This window comes from Canis lupus, chromosome 8, assembly GCF_048164855.1.
Source record: "Canis lupus baileyi chromosome 8, mCanLup2.hap1, whole genome shotgun sequence".
NCBI classification, from domain to species: domain Eukaryota; kingdom Metazoa; phylum Chordata; class Mammalia; order Carnivora; family Canidae; genus Canis; species Canis lupus.
In genome coordinates, this window is record NC_132845.1 from 59474473 (window position 1) to 59489538 (window position 15066).

Consider the following 15066-nt stretch of genomic DNA (forward strand, 5'->3'; position numbering starts at 1 on the left):
TGTGGTCCTGTCAGGAATGAGGGAAGCTCTGCTGTGGCCAGGACACCCATCCCAGTCACCTTGTCCTAGCTTGGGGTCACACACTGAGCTGGGCATCAGAAGCCCACTTCTAAGCCCCCACTTGACAGGGCCTGATGGGTCTCTTCTGTCTGGATCCCAGAGTAAGGGACTGCAAGGCGGCCACACTGCAGGGAAGACTGGGAACCAGGAAGGGGAGATGGCTCCTGAGCCCAGGTCTGCCTCCCACAAGCCCCTCAACTGCTCTGTGCCTCAGTGTCCTCACCTGTAAGCTTTTGCCTCACAAAAGATTCCCTGATTTTGCTCTCTTGGGCTTGCAGTTTGAAACATGCCGTGTAAGCGCCAAGTGTCATGTGAGTTTTGTTTCCCCACAAGTGACAGTGACAGTACAGTCGCGTGCAGCCTGTTGTGGTTGCCCAAGAAAGGCAAATTCTGAGTAACCGTGGGAATTCCTGAGGCCCCAGGCAAGGGGCCTGAGATGCTGCCAGCTCTCAACCCACAGGAACATGGGGTGGCCCCCGCCTACCACAGCCTGTTCTTGTGGCATCCCCCAGCTCCTGCGATGGACCAATCTCATCAAGGTAACCAAGGGGGAAGTTCGAGGGCAAGTCAGTTCAGCAGACCCTCCATTCATGTGACCATCAGAGTCAGAGGTACCAGAAAATAAAGCCATTTTATTATTATTTTGTATCTCCATTGTGGCCTGAGGAGAAGGGTGTGAATGGAGGGAGGGAGGTGATACCGTGGCCCCAGCTGAGGCCCTAGGGTCCTCTACTTGGCCTGGACTGTCTCCTCCAGCCTATCCAAGCGCTTCTGTAGCTCCTGCACTGTGGCTTGGAGCTTCCTCATCTCCTCCTCCAGGCGGGATATGGCATCCTGGGGGATCCAGCGCCACATCAGTACCAGCTCCACCCTGGGCTCCCCTCATGCAGGCACCCCCCTTCCCCTCTACCAGGAGCCCCAGGGCTTGGCCCTTCTGTCTCTCAGTCAGCTGCTGCCCAGACAGCTGCAAGCCAGTAAACATGAAACCTGTTCTCTGGGGCCTCAGGATTACCCGCAGAGGATCCCCAATGTGAATGTAGCACGGCCCAAACATCAGCCTCCTTCCAGTAAGACAGTGACCACCTCAGTAGCAGCCCCTGCCCTATCCGTCTTCCCGTCCTGACTCCCAGGTCCCCATCCACTTCTCACCGAGCTGGGGGTCCCACTGGCCTCTGGCACTATCCTCCTGCGCCCGGTATCCAGGCCTCGGTTGACCCTCAGCTCCCGGCTCTTTGGGGGCACGTAGCCATCCTTGAGGGAAATGAGGAGGGGCCCAGCATCTCGGCCCCCCAGCCACTCCTCAGCCGTGAGGGCAGCATCAGGCCCAGCGGTGGGTGGGTAAAGGTCCTCCTGGAACAGGTCCGACTGTGGGCAAGGCCAAGGCTGGTTAAGAGAGTGTTTGGGCCACACGGCTACCCTGCACCTGTGCAAGCTCAGTGCCTGGCCCAGGGCTCAGGAAGGGACATGGGGGCATCACCTTTCTAGGCACGGTCATGGCAATGGGCTCGCACCTCCGCTCATGCAGCTTGTAGAATCTGTGGGAATAAGAAGGTGAGCGGTGCCCACAGCATGCTCGGCTGGAGTTGAAGGTCCGCATGGGGTCAGCACTGCCCAGGGAGCATGCTCAGGTCGGGGTCAGGGGTCAGTCACCTGGCAATCTCACACTTGTTCACCTCCAGGCCACGCTTGGGCATATAGCCCATGCCCCGCTGGGACTCCTTGGAACTGAACATGGAGAGATAGTGCAGGAATGGGGCTTCGGAAGTGATCTCGAAGTACCGGATAGAGCTGTCTCCCTGCAGGCGGTGGACGCACACCCCAGGATCAACACCAAGATTCCTCCAGCCTGCTCCTTTCCAGCCCTCCTCCCTCCTCCCTCCCTCCGGCCACCCCTGCCCAACTAGGACACCTTGCCACAGAGGTAGACTATGTTGGTGTCAGGGTCAAAGAAGGGCAGCAGGACGCCGCTGCTCGTGTCCAGTTCCTGCAGGGACAGTGGCTCTTCCAGGTGCTTCTGTAGAGATGGGTGAGACAGAATGATGAACTAGGCCAAATCGGGCCTGTGAAGAGCTCTGGGCAGGGACTCAGGGAGGGCCCTCACAGAACAACCAGCGGAAACCCCATCCCACAGAGGGTAAACTGAGGCCCATGGCTCTATAGGATCAGGCAAGTGGCAGGGCAGGGATTAAGTCTCCAGTCCAGCCTGATGGCTGCTCCCCACTGGACGCTCACCGTGTCCCAGAGCGCCACCTGCCGCTCGCTCATGCGGCTGAAGCCGGTGGTCAGGATCTTTCCATCAGATACAAAGACAGCACGCACAGGCCGGGTCCCCTCATGGGGACGGTCCTTCTCCTGGAAGGAAAGGGAGGTGGCCAGTCAGGTACACACATCCTAAGCACCAGACTCCAGCTGAGGGCAAGAGAGGGCAGCATCTAGGGACCTGGCTGATGGTATGTGGGAGGGCAAAAGTCTTAGGGTCAGAGGTCACGATTCATGGCAACTCACAGCCACAACAGTGCCTTTGCGGGGCTCGATGATGCGCACGCGCTTGTCGCGGCAGGAGGTACAGATGAGAGCGCCATCTCGGCTCCAGTCCACGCTGTAGATTGTGTCCGGATGCACATCGGAGCCCAGCGTCAGCACAGCTGCACCGGTGCCCACGTCCCACACCAGGATCACGTTGTCACAACCTGGGTGATATCCCCGGTGTCAGAAGCCATGAGCCTCCCACCTTTGCTGTCAGGCAACCAGCCCACCCCTCTTCTCCCCAGAGGCACCTGCACTGAGCAGCACATTCTGGGCTGTGGGGTGCCAGGCTACGATGCCCACGCGTTTGGTGTGGCCCTCCAGGGTGACGACAGGCTCCCGCAGGGGCAGTGTCAGGCCCCCATCAGGGATCTCCCACACCTGCAGAGAAGGGGCGAGTGACACATGGGGGCTCCAGATGTCAGCTCCAGTGCTACAGCTCCCCCGGCCCCCCACTACTCACCATGACTGTGCAGTCCTCGGAGCCACTGGCAATGACGTTATCATTGTGCGGGCACCAGGCAATGTCCAGCACGGGGGCTGTGTGTCCACAGACCGTGGGTGCATTCTTGTCCACACGTCCAGTCTAGGGAGCACAGCAGAGCCTCTGAGGGAGGGGCTTTTGCTCACCGAACCAGATCTAACCTCCCCACACCCCTCAGAGAGGCCCAGAGAGGAAGGCAGTGGAGTCCCTGGGAGGTGGGACAGGCCCTAGGGTGGGAGGGTTTGGTCTTCCACCCCCATCCCAGAGGTGTCAGGGCAACTCAGAAGGGCTGGCCGTGAGAAGTGCACAACAGGAGTGCAGGGCTGGGTAACAGGGACACACTGGGCCCCAGTCCTGCCTTACTGGCCAACTCCTGACATCTCTACCCCCACTTTCTTGCCGATGCCCTGAGGGCTGGCACTCCCACCCCAGCTTCCTTGAACCAGGCTTCCCAGGGGATGATAGGCCAGGGCCCTGGGCAGGGGAGGTTGTATTAAGGGTAGGATTCCCCAGGAAGTGTGGGAATGGGGATGGGTCCTTCCAATAGGATAGGGACTGGGGAAGTCTGTCATAACTGGCCCCAAGCAGGAGCAAAGGTTTGGAAATGGCTGCTTCCGGGGACAGCTGCCGCCACAGGGCTTCCTGTGTGAAGAGCTCACCCAGCTCTCGCCCCACAACCACTTCCTCTTCTCTTGGCTTTCATCAGCCCTTTTAAGGTAACAACTTAGGGCCCATGTCCCCTTCCTGTCTCACCCCTCAAGGCAAAGGAGTGTGCTGGGGGTGGGGGTCAACAGAGCGGAAGGGGGGTTGTGAGCAGCAGAAGCAGAGGGAAGGCAGGTTTGGGGGAGGGGAGAGGGCCTTTCATGTCCTCCCTGCTTGTAGCCCGGGGCCAGAACTGGCTGGAGCTCTGGAGGGTGATGGGGGCTCAGACTGGCCTGGCCCCAAGCCCCTCCCACCCCGTGAGCACCACTGGGTCTGCCCAGACCCCATGGAGCCCAGGCTGTGCTCCAGAGGGGAGAAGTCCCTGGGCTAAGACTTGGGACACCTGGCCCTGGGTCTGCAGGACTCGCTATATGACCTTTCTGGTGTCACCTGAGCTTCAGTTTCCATGCGACCACTGCATGTTGGAGCTGGAGGAGGCTTAAGGCTCATGTGGCCCAGCTCAGTTTTACATATGACAATGCTGCAGCCCCAGAAGGCCTGGTGACAGTCACCTAATCAGGATCAGAGGCCCCTTCAAGTGGAAGACTACTGCCCCAAGGACTCCAGGGGCTCACCTTGCCCAGGGGCAGCACCAGGAAGGCCCCTCCGCCACTGGCCTCGCAGATCAGGGCCATGAACTTGGGGTTGACAGCACAGAAGCCACTGTCCCAGGTGGTCTGTGAGACACGCACATCCTCATAGCACTGGTCAGCCTTGGCTGGTTGTCCAAACACATGGCGGAACTTGCTGGAGCGGACCACCTGCCGGCTCATCCTGGGGGGTAGGGGCACGTGGGCTTGAGGGCCTTTCTCCCTTCAGGTTGACTCTGACCTTAGAGTGTTCCCCATGTCCCCCCAGGACACCCCTCAGCTGGTGTTTAGGGTCTCAGCTAACTTCCCCAGCATCTTCCTGGGCTCCCTGCTCCGTCCTCTGTAACTACCATCCTGTTGCCCTCATGCTCACCTTCCTCACCCCTTGTCACTCCTGGCAAACCTGCAAGGCCTACCTTTTCTGCCCACCCAGGCCTCTGGTCTGTACCCTCAGCCTCTATTCCAGAGCCTGGGGGTGGGGTGGGGGCAGTAGCACCAAGAGCCCATCTGTCGGCTGCTGCCAGACACAGCCCTTTCTCTCCATGGCTCACCCTCCCACCCTCTGGGGGCACAGCCTGGAGGGTAGCTTCACTCCATCACAGCAGCCACAGCTCACATTGCTCACACCCACACAGAGAGCTTCCTGAAGGCAGGGGCAGGGCTGGCCTCCCTCACCTCCTGGCACGGGGCTAGGCATCCAGGGGGAAGCAGCACGTTGACCTGCCCAGGATGCAGGTCATCAGAGGCAGGGTGGCCTCCCCAGCAGGTGTCTGGGCACCAGAAACAGGCAAATGGCCTGGGTCCCACTCTCTCCTCCCCACACCTCTGCCTCTCGAGTCTGCCTGAGCAGGTGCCCCTAAGTGCCATTTCCACCTGCTCTGGAACTATGCACAGGGAGAGGTGGCACTGATTTCCCTGAGGTCCAGCGGGGCTTCTCCCACCTGGCTGGTCAGAGAGCGACTGAAGAGGATGGTGTTGCCTCTGGCTCCCCAGGCTCCAGGCTCCATCCTGAAGCCCAACTGCATCACCTCCCTGCTCAGCGTGGGCGCCAGGCCTCTACCCCCTCCTCGGTTTCACCCCTTAGACTGCCTTTGGCCCTGGCCCTTCTCGCGGGGCACCCCGCTGCCCTGGTCGGCCCTGGTCGGCCCTGGTCGGCTCCGGGAGGCTCCGGGCCCACCTGCCCAGACAGCAGGTGAGGAGCACGTGTGAGGAGAAGCAGTCCGGGGCCAGAGGGATCAGTCCCGGGTCAGACCCTGGGCCTGGAGCGAGGGTAGCCCCGAAGCCAAGGCTGGGGAACAGGAAGCCATCGCCCCACCCGCCTCCTCCCCCACTGCAGGTACCAGGCCCAGAAACCGCGGAAAGGGGAACTTGGTCTTTTCTTGTTTTGCTCTCAACCCCTTCCTGTCTCGGAGCTCAGGGCAGCCGCTCGGCTCACCCCACCCTGCCCCCCCGCCCCCGCCGCCCGTTCCGGCGCGAGCCAGCCCCCCGCCCCCCACCTCCATCTTGGCTGCGGTGGTCCCTCACCCCGCCTGCTCACGGCGCCCCGGACGCGCAGACGGACCCTCCCGCGCACCCCCTGCCCCCCGGCGAGCCCCCTGCACGCGCGGCGCGCACGGCCCCGTCCCCGGTCCCCGCCGCGCGCTGACAGCCCCGCCGCCCCCGCGGCCGCCTCCCGCCCGGCTCACGCCTGCCCCACAGGTGGCCCAGGGCAGCGATGCCCGGCGCCTCGCCCGGGGACCCGGGCTTACCTGCCGCTGAGAGAGGAGGGACCCCCCGGATAGAGGAGGGAGAGGAGGAGGAGGAAGAGGAGGAGGAAGGCGCTGGCGGAGCCAGAGGCTGCCCGCTGAGGATGCTCTTGTCAAGACAATGAATGAGAAGCGCCGCTGCCCGCCTCCTTAGGGGTGGCAGCGCCCCTTTGGGCGGAGCTCCTGAAGGGCTCCCCGCCCCCCAGCCCGCGGCCGCCCCGCCCTCCGCCGCGCTCGGCCGCGCCTGCCAACTCCCAACCCAAACAGATGCTGCCGGCCACTCGCTGACAATCTAATCGGCACTTTTGTAATGTCAAAATGCAAAAATACCCTGTTCCTTCTTCCCTCCTTCAGTCCGTCCCCAGCCCACTCACCATCCTGTCCCTGGCGTTCGCAGAAGCGCCCATCAGGCCCCCACGCCCACCCCCAGCTAAGGCTGAGCTGCCTTCCTCGCCCCCCCACCACCACTCCCAGACGAGGAACGGAGAGGAGGGGAGCCCTGGGGTCTCGTCTAGGCTCCTCCGTTTACAAACCGTGGCCTCGGGAGAGTCACTTCTCTGCCATCTCAGGTCTTCACCCTGGAGCACCTCTGCCTCGCCTACCTCACAGGGAACAAATGAATTACTCTGGCATTCTGGAGGCTTCTTCCTGCAGGAGCGGCAGAGGTCAATGAGTCAGGGTCAGGTTCCTGCCCCCAGAGGGCTCTCAGCCTCCCAGAGGAAGAGGAGAGGAGGGCTCCAGGGATGCCAAGCAGAGTAGAAGCCAGACTGCATACTCAAGAGGAAGGAGGAATCCATCGTCGCCCTTGGATTTGGAGAAGGCGTCAGGGAGGTGGCAATGCAGAGGGCAAGAGAGGCATACTCCAGAATCAGGATGCTTGCTGAGTTTGGCTCCTGGTTGTCACACTACTGAGTGACCAGGGCAGGATACTTAACCTCCCTCAGCCTCAGTTTCTCCCTCTGTAAGAGTCCTACCTAACTCGAGAGGTTATAGGGGGAAGCAAAGCTTTATGCACCTCCTCTTGGGTGTAGCAAGTGCTTAATAAATGTTGGCTCTCCCCATGATCACTGGGTATTTGGGCTGACAGCTCCGTATGAGGGGCGCTGGGACAGTGTATCTGTTGGGTGTTGCTGGCCCACCATCTTACCAAACCCTCTTTACTGACGGCCACCTCTGGATTTTCCTTTGGGGGACCAACCTTTCCTCACTGGCAGTCCCTGAAGTTCAAGAGGGGGTCCAGGGTGGGCACAGGGCCACAGTTCCCCAGTCAAGCAATCTTTTTTGATTGGTTTAAGGATGGGCACTTGATTCAAGGCTATGTAATCAGAAGCAGACTGGTTGAAGCTGCAAGAAAAAGCTATAAGACCGGCTATAAGATTGGCTATAAGACTGGCACTAGTAGTGACCATCTGGTCACCATCTAGGAAAAGCTGGCGGCAATCATCAGCCCACACAGCTGCAGAATCGAGATATGAAGACTGACATATTCTTTTTTTTTAAGATTTTTTATTTATTTATTTATTTATTTATTTATTTATTTATTTATTTATTCATGATAGACACAGAGAGAGAGAGAGAGGGGGGCAGAGACACAGGCAGAGGGAGAAGCAGGTTCCATGCCGGGAGCCCGACACAGGACTCGATCCCGGGACTCCAGGATCATGCCCTGGGCCAAAGGCAGGTGCCAAACTACTGAGCCACCCAGGGATCCCCAAGACTGACATATTCTTGACATCAGTTGAGTACCTGGATCAAGCTGTGCCTGAACTCCTTAACCTTTCTGTCACAGTGCATATTCTGGCACATAAATTTTTTTTCCACATAAGCCATTAATTTTGAGTTGGATTTCTGGCACTTACAACTGAAAGAGTCCTGAGGGGTACATCCACTATGGAGAGAGACAGGACTGCCCTCAAGAGGCTGTAGAACATGATGGAGTCAGAGCTGGAGAACTGCAGCTTCACCATGTCTTGTTTTCTGGGGAAAGTGACATTTCCTCACCTGTAAAAGGTGCACAGCGTTGTTCACTTTCTAGAATGTGTACCCATCCCTCAGCTTCAACAATTATCAACACATGGCCAAACGTTGATTCATTTCTTCTTCCACATTATTTTCTTGGAATCCATCAAAACAAATCCTAGACACCACAGCATTTCAACTTAAATACATTAGTATTCCTTTCTAACAAATAAAGACTCCTTTAAAATCTCTTAGAGGGTAGCCCAGGTGGCTCAGCAGTTTAGCGCCGCCTTCAGCCCAGGGTGTGATCCTGAAGACCTGGGATCGAGTCCCACGTCGGGCTCCCTGCGTGGAGCCTGCTTCTCCCTCTGTTTGTGTCTCTGCCTCTCATTCTCTCATGAATAAATAAATAAAATCTTTAAAAAATAAATAAAATCTCTTAGAATTTTTCATAAAATTGAATTAACTTTATAGATTAATTAAGGAATGATATTGAGACTTCCATCCATGAATGTAGTACATTTGTCCACATATTTATGTCTTCTGTTATGTCCTTTAATATAATTTTATAATTTTCTCTGTAAAGGTCTTATATTTCATTAGATTTTTTCCCCAATAGGCATATTATAGTTTTGATGCTATTTTGAATGGATTTTTCTTATTTGTGTTATAACCATGTTTTTTTTTTCCTTCTAAAGATCAACTTTGTTTCCAATAAAATACATCTTTCTTTCCATACAACAAAACACACTCATTTTAAGTGCATGGTTCCATTAGTTTTGACAAATGTATATACCCAAGTAATAGTCACCATAATCAAGATATGAAATATTTCCATCTCCCCTAAAATTTCCCTCATGCCCTTCTACAACCAATCCTTATCCTCGGCCCCAGACAACCACTGATCTGCTTTTTGTCAGTATAGAATTTTCTATGCAAATAAAATCATACAGTATGGGTCTGGCTTTTTTCATTCAGCATGTTTTGAGATTCACCATGTAACTGTATGTCACATAAGGATTTTTATTTTACCCAAGCACAATACCATTATGTAATACATAATTACACCTAAAAAATGTTAGCAATTTCTTATGTTCACCTTTACATGATTACCTAAAAAAAAAAAAGACTCAGCAGTCAATCTTAACATCACTTAAAGTAGGATAAGCAGACATTATGTATCTCCTATAAAATGATGCAATAAGCATGTAGTAGTACCTCTGTAGTATTGTTACCAAAATCATCATTATCATCATCACCAGCATCTTGAATCTAATCAAGCCTCTAGCTCTAACTATTAGCCTGTATGAAATAAGGGGGATAGAATAACAGGGTAAATAATACCATGAGGAAGCAGTTACATCTACAATGTGAAAATGTGTGGATCTAGAAATGTGTGAAAATTTTATAGGACAAATTACTTGGTTTCAACAAATAAATGGCATTAAAAGAAAAGGAAGGAAAACAGTAAGTCTTTAAAAATGTCAATCAACTGTCATATTTGGGCTTTCTTTGGATCCTGATTCAACCATAAAAGAAGATTTTTTAAATTAGCATCTGTCACGTGAAACCAAAAGAGTCCTGACTTCTCCAGGCAGCACTAGGTACCCAGTGCAGCACTAACATTCCATTGCTGGGGTCTCAGGAGCCCTGTGAGCTATTTTACTGTTCCTCTTTTCCAGGTGACGAAATTCAGGTTCAGAGGAGATGAATGACTTACCTAAGGTCATGCAAACTGGGATTCAAATACAAATATGCTGACTCTGGAACCCAGGAGTCCATTCAAACTGTCCAGGCAACCCTCTCAGAGCAGATGGGTTTACAAGCTGAAGGGCAGGTGGGACGGCAAGCCAGGAAGAAGCACGGTGGACACTCCATAGGTGATGCAATGGATGAATGACGCCATATTAAAACTGGGTCTTAAAAAAAAAAAAAAAAAAAAAACTGGGTCTTGGAGATGCCTGGGTGGCTCAGCAGTTTAGTATCAGCCTTTGACTCAGGTCATGATTCCAGGGTCCTGGGATTGAGTCCCACATCAGGCTCCCAAGGGAGCCTGCTTCTCCCTCTGCCTATGTCTCTGCCTCTCATGAATAAATAAAATATTTTTTAAAAAATAAAAATAAAATTCGGGTTTTTTTTTCTTAATTTTTATTTATTTATGATAGTCACACACAGAGAGAGAGAGAGAGGCAGAGACACAGGCAGAGGGAGAAGCAGGCTGCATGCACCGGGAACCCGACGTGGGACTCGATCCCGGGTCTCCGGGATCGCGCCCTGGGCCAAAGGCAGGCGCCAAACCGCTGCGCCACCCAGGGATCCCTAAAATTCGGTTTTGAATAAAAGTTTGCCAAACAGAGAAGGGAAAGGAGAAGGGGAAAGTAATTCCAGTGAAGGCAAGGAAGAGACAAGGACATTTTAGGGAATGGTGAGCTCTTCACCTTGGCCAAAGCCTCAGGTGCCTGGGGTGAAGGGGAAGGTGGTAAAGCTGGGAGGATCAGCAGGAGGCAGACCAGGAGGGCTCTCAACCCATGTCTTCTTTTTTTTTTTTTTTTTTTTTTCAATTTTCATTTATTTATGATAGAGAGAGAGAGAGAGGCAGAGACACAGGCAGAGGGAGAAGCAGGCTCCATGCACCGGGATGCCCGATGTGGGATTCGATCCCGGGTCTCCAGGATCGCGCCCTGGGCCAAAGGCAGGCGCCAAACCGCTGGGCCACCCAGGGATCCCTCAACCCATGTCTTCTTAAGGAGTTTGTTCCTAAGACAAGGAGAAGTGCACACAAGTCTCTAAGCAAAGAACTGATGGGGTCTCACGTGCAAGGGGTCCCTCTGATAGTCTGGTCCCTTGCTCCTCTGGCTCCCCAGCCTCCTCTCAGCTGGTCTTCCAGCTGCCTGTAGGTTCAGCTCTGACCCACATTCAAGAACGAGTCCCTGCAGGAGGCACATAAGGATGCCTTTCCCACAGGCTCAGGCCTAAGCCAACCTTGCCAGACGCTTCTGGCTGGCCGTCTGCTCAGGCTGCCTTCCTCACATTTACGAGATGATCATCACTCCTCTTTTATGGAGAAAAGAAGTGAGAACTCCTTCAGCCCCTCCACTCCCACCAGCAACAGCACCTCCAGTCCCTATAAATAGTCAGAGACTGTCACCACAGAGATGTCCTACTTGGGCCCTGGGATCACTCCTCCTTCTTGGGACACACCCCATTTCTTCAGCAGCCTCACTCTGTCCCTCAACCCTTGCACTGCCAAATTCTACTCTCCACGGACCCCTTCTCTTGGGTGTGTACAAAGGCTCTGCGCCTTTGGGGGAGCCTCTTTCAACTTGGCAGCTTCAAACCACTTCCCTATCTCACTCCTGCCCTTCACCATCAAGTTTCTTGAAAGAGCTGTTTACGCTTACTGCCCTCACTTCCTCATCTTCTATTTACTCCTCCACTTATGTGAGTCTGGCTCCAGTTCCCACCATCAGACACAGACTTGCCCTCACCAAGGCCACCGATAACCTGATCATGAAATCAACTGTTTTGGTGATCATCTGATGTCCCCTGACTACTTTTCTTGGTGTCCCTCTCCTGCTTCTCTGCATTGCTCTGCAGCTCTCTCTCTCAACTGCCTGCAGAGCAACTCCCTTTGCTTGGCTTGTGGAGTGCTCCCAGGGCTCTGCTTCTTCTGGCTCTCAGAATCCCCACACTATCTCATCCACATCTGCAGCTGTGTTCCATAGTTCTGACGTCTCGACCTGCACATCCTATTAGCACTTCAGGGAGGGCCTCCCAGAGGAAGAGGTCTTGACCTCGAATCTCTCCTTTTCCCTCTGTGCCCAGCACCCCGTCTGAGTTGTGTTGCTTGGACCATTGCACTAGTTCTCTGACTAGTGACCACACTCTGATTCCTCTTTAATGGCATGGCCAGAGTCACCTTCATGATCATAATATGCCTACCCTACAAAACCCTATCAGTTCCTCAAACAAAAAAGCTGAAACTCCCCCAGCACCATGTATAAAGCCCATCCTGATCTTCCTCTTCTGGTCTTGCTATTCATCGTTACCCAAACCCAACATGCTCCCTCACTCCTCTGGTCCAGAGGCTGGACCCTCAGATGTCTACAAGGGGAGGAGAGAAGGCAGCTGGTCCAGTTACCTGTTGCAGAGTAAAATACTCCAAAATTTAACACTATTAGTGCTCAGAGTTAGCGTTAGACTCTCATTATTCTAGGGTTTTGAGAGGGAGTGTGTTCTAGAGTTTTGAGAGGGAGTGTGCCAAGAGAGAGCACCTCAAGATGGTAAGCCAGGTGATGGACAGGGGTCCTTCTACCACATTCTACTATTAAGCAGTCACATGACCAGCCCAGATTCCAGGGGAGAAGAATTTGACTCTTCCTTTTGATGCAGTGGAGAGTCAGAGATTTTACAGCTATCTTAATGAATGGGGTACAGAGGACTGGAGGGTAAAATGAGCAGTTGATGTGGGTCAGGTGAACTACAACAGAGAGTGGAGGGGCTGTGGCTGCACTAGCCCTTTGTTATCACTCAGGAATGTGGGCCCTGTGAAGCTAAACCCAATTTTTCAAGACAAGTTAGAAATATGGATTTTTATATGAAAGCTCCAGATCTTTCATGTTGGCAGCTAATTCAAAAATTTCTAAAAATGTTATATGAGCAAAACTAAATATGTCTTTGGTTTGGATATGGTTTTTCTGGCTAGCAATTTTTTGGACTCTGTTCTTTGCCCTTGGCACAGGACTGAAATCTCTTACTCTGTGTTTGTTACCAAACTCTTCTGTACCTTACTTATCCTTTTAAGACACGAGTCCAGGGATCCCTGGGTGGCGCAGAGGTTTGGCACCTGCCTTTGGCCCAGGGCGCGATTCTGGAGACCCAGGATCGAATCCCACATCGGGCTCCCGGTGCATGGAGCCTGCTTCTCCCTCTGCCTATGTCTCTGCCTCTCTCTCTCTCTCTCTCTCTGTGACTATCATAAATAAATAAATAAATAAAATTAAAAAAAATAAGACACGGGTCGAAACTCCTTTCTCTGTGAAGCCTTCCTCGCCCCACACTCCCCCACACTGCCACTCCTAGACTGGTTTCCTTTCTCCTCTGTGCCAGTGACCCCTGGTGCCTTTCTCTATCAAGGTAATTCATATATTGGAGTTTTATTTCTCCAGCATAGGGCCCAACATTCAATAAAAAAAAAAAATCTTTCTTTCCCAATACTGCTAATCAACCACCAACTCATATACACTCTACCTTCACCATTTTTCTTTCCTGGCCAGTCCACTGCCATTATCCCTGTTCAACCCCTCCTCACTTCTGCCCAGAATGATTCCAAGAGCCTCCCCAATCCCAATCTCCTCCACTGCCTTCAATCCCTGTCCCTTAGCCAGACTCCTTTTCCTAATGCACAGCTCTGACCATGTCAGTCCCATTTCCTTTATTCTTCAGAATAGAATCCACTCCAGGGACTGGGTTAGAGGACCCAAGTTTTGTGCCTGTCCATTATCTCTGGTCCAGAAGTGGAAGTAGCACCAATCAATGTCAGCTTTGGGTGTTTTTCTTCTGGAGTCATTTCTGTCACTATGTGAGGAAAGCCTTCCTGAGAATGAGGCTAACGAAGGAAAACCAAGTGGGAGTGAGGTGTGGGGACAAAAATGATACAGAGTGATTTGATGATTTTGCTGAGCCCCTTGATCTAATTGTGCCTGAAGACAAATACATTCCAGGTTTTCCAGTTCTCAGAGTTACAGTGAGATAAACAGCCTGCTGGCTAGGCTCAGGGGCCTGCTTTGACTAATCTGAAAAGGAGAAGTGATGTGCACATAAAGCAAAGGACATTCAGCAAAGAAGGCCCCAGCTTGATTTATTTATTTCCAACATGTTGCATTTTCAAAGAACCAGACCCATCACGGACCAACTTCCATTTTGGAACCAAATTCACCACACATGGGAGCTCTAGGGAGAATTTTATTCCAAAACCTTGTCAGCCCCAGATAGGGTCTCTTCAACTGATACAAATCCCTCCTGCAGTCTCCTTTGGAGGTTCTTCAATAGAATTTTGGGACATTAACCCTAGAAGGGACCTTTTCCCCTCCTTCTTTTTATGGGGATGAAACTAAGGCCCAGAGACCAATTAGTTAGAGTCTGAACAAAACTTTCCACAAAGTAAAATCAGGGTGGAAGAAAGAACAGTGCCTGGCAGGTAAAAACACACATGAAACTGCATGATTTAGGTAGGTACAGTCACTTTTATGTTTCTGATGATATAGGAGTCTCATTGTACATGAATATTAGGGTAATGAGATTTTGGATTTTTTTGGTTTTAGATTTTTTAAAATTTATTTATTCATGAGACACATACACAGAGAGAGAGAGAGAGAGAGGCAGAGACATAGGCGGAGGGAGAAGTAGGCTCCCTGCAAGGAGCCCAATGTGGGATTCAATCCCGGGACTCCAGGATCATGCCCCCGGGCCAGAGTCAAGTGCTCAACCCCAGGTGTCCCATTGGGTAATGAGATTCTGAACGGTAGTTACAAAAGTTGTTCTTATGTTGTTATCAGAATTTCAGAAAAGCATGTGTGCCTTTTTTCATTGCTAGAAGGCAATGTATATAAATATAAATACATACATAAATATTTACACACACACAATTGCAGTACTATTTAAAAGCTGGAAAGAGGGATCCCTGGGTGGCGCAGCGGTTTGGCGCCTGCCTTTGGCCCAGGGCGCGATCCTGGAGACCCAGGATCGAATCCCACATCAGGCTCCCGGTGCATGGAGCCTGCTTCTCCCTCTGCCTATGTCTCTGCCTCTCTCTCTCTCTCTGTGACTATCATAAATAAATAAAAAAAAAATTAAAAATAAAATTAAATAAAATAAAAGCTGGAAAGATAAAAAAAAATAAATAAATAATTTTTTTAAAGCTAGAAAGACTAAATCCATTTGAAGAAACTGAAGGCTAAAGAGTCCAGTAACCTCTAAACTCACCAATAAGTTAGTGGCA

At 52.4% G+C, this 15066-nt stretch overlaps 1 protein-coding gene and 1 long non-coding RNA gene across 3 annotated transcripts in view; both read right to left on the minus strand.

Annotated features, from left to right (window-relative positions):
- Positions 1–672: 672 nt before the first annotated feature.
- On the minus strand, positions 673–6270 carry CORO1A (coronin 1A). The gene is made up of 11 exons (XM_072836372.1): positions 6111–6270; positions 4348–4546; positions 3050–3172; positions 2838–2967; positions 2566–2750; positions 2293–2412; positions 1970–2074; positions 1711–1856; positions 1538–1595; positions 1210–1425; positions 673–894 (listed from the first exon to the last, which is right to left on the minus strand). Exons 2-11 carry the CDS (start codon positions 4543–4545, stop codon positions 790–792), a joined length of 1386 nt encoding a protein of 461 aa, XP_072692473.1. The 5' UTR covers position 4546; positions 6111–6270; the 3' UTR covers positions 673–789.
- A 326-nt stretch (positions 6271–6596) lies between these two features.
- The window catches only part of LOC140638659 (uncharacterized), a 46216-nt gene continuing 37746 nt past the window's right edge, over positions 6597–15066 (minus strand). The window contains exons 2-4 of one of the 2 annotated variants that reach the window (XR_012035663.1): positions 9787–9985; positions 7967–8108; positions 6597–6755 (exon numbers count right to left, since the gene is read on the minus strand). This is a non-coding gene — a long non-coding RNA (uncharacterized lncRNA). Of the gene's footprint in view, positions 6756–7593; positions 8109–9786; positions 9986–15066 lie in introns of those variants that run through there. The other variant, XR_012035662.1, reaches the window with a different exon arrangement.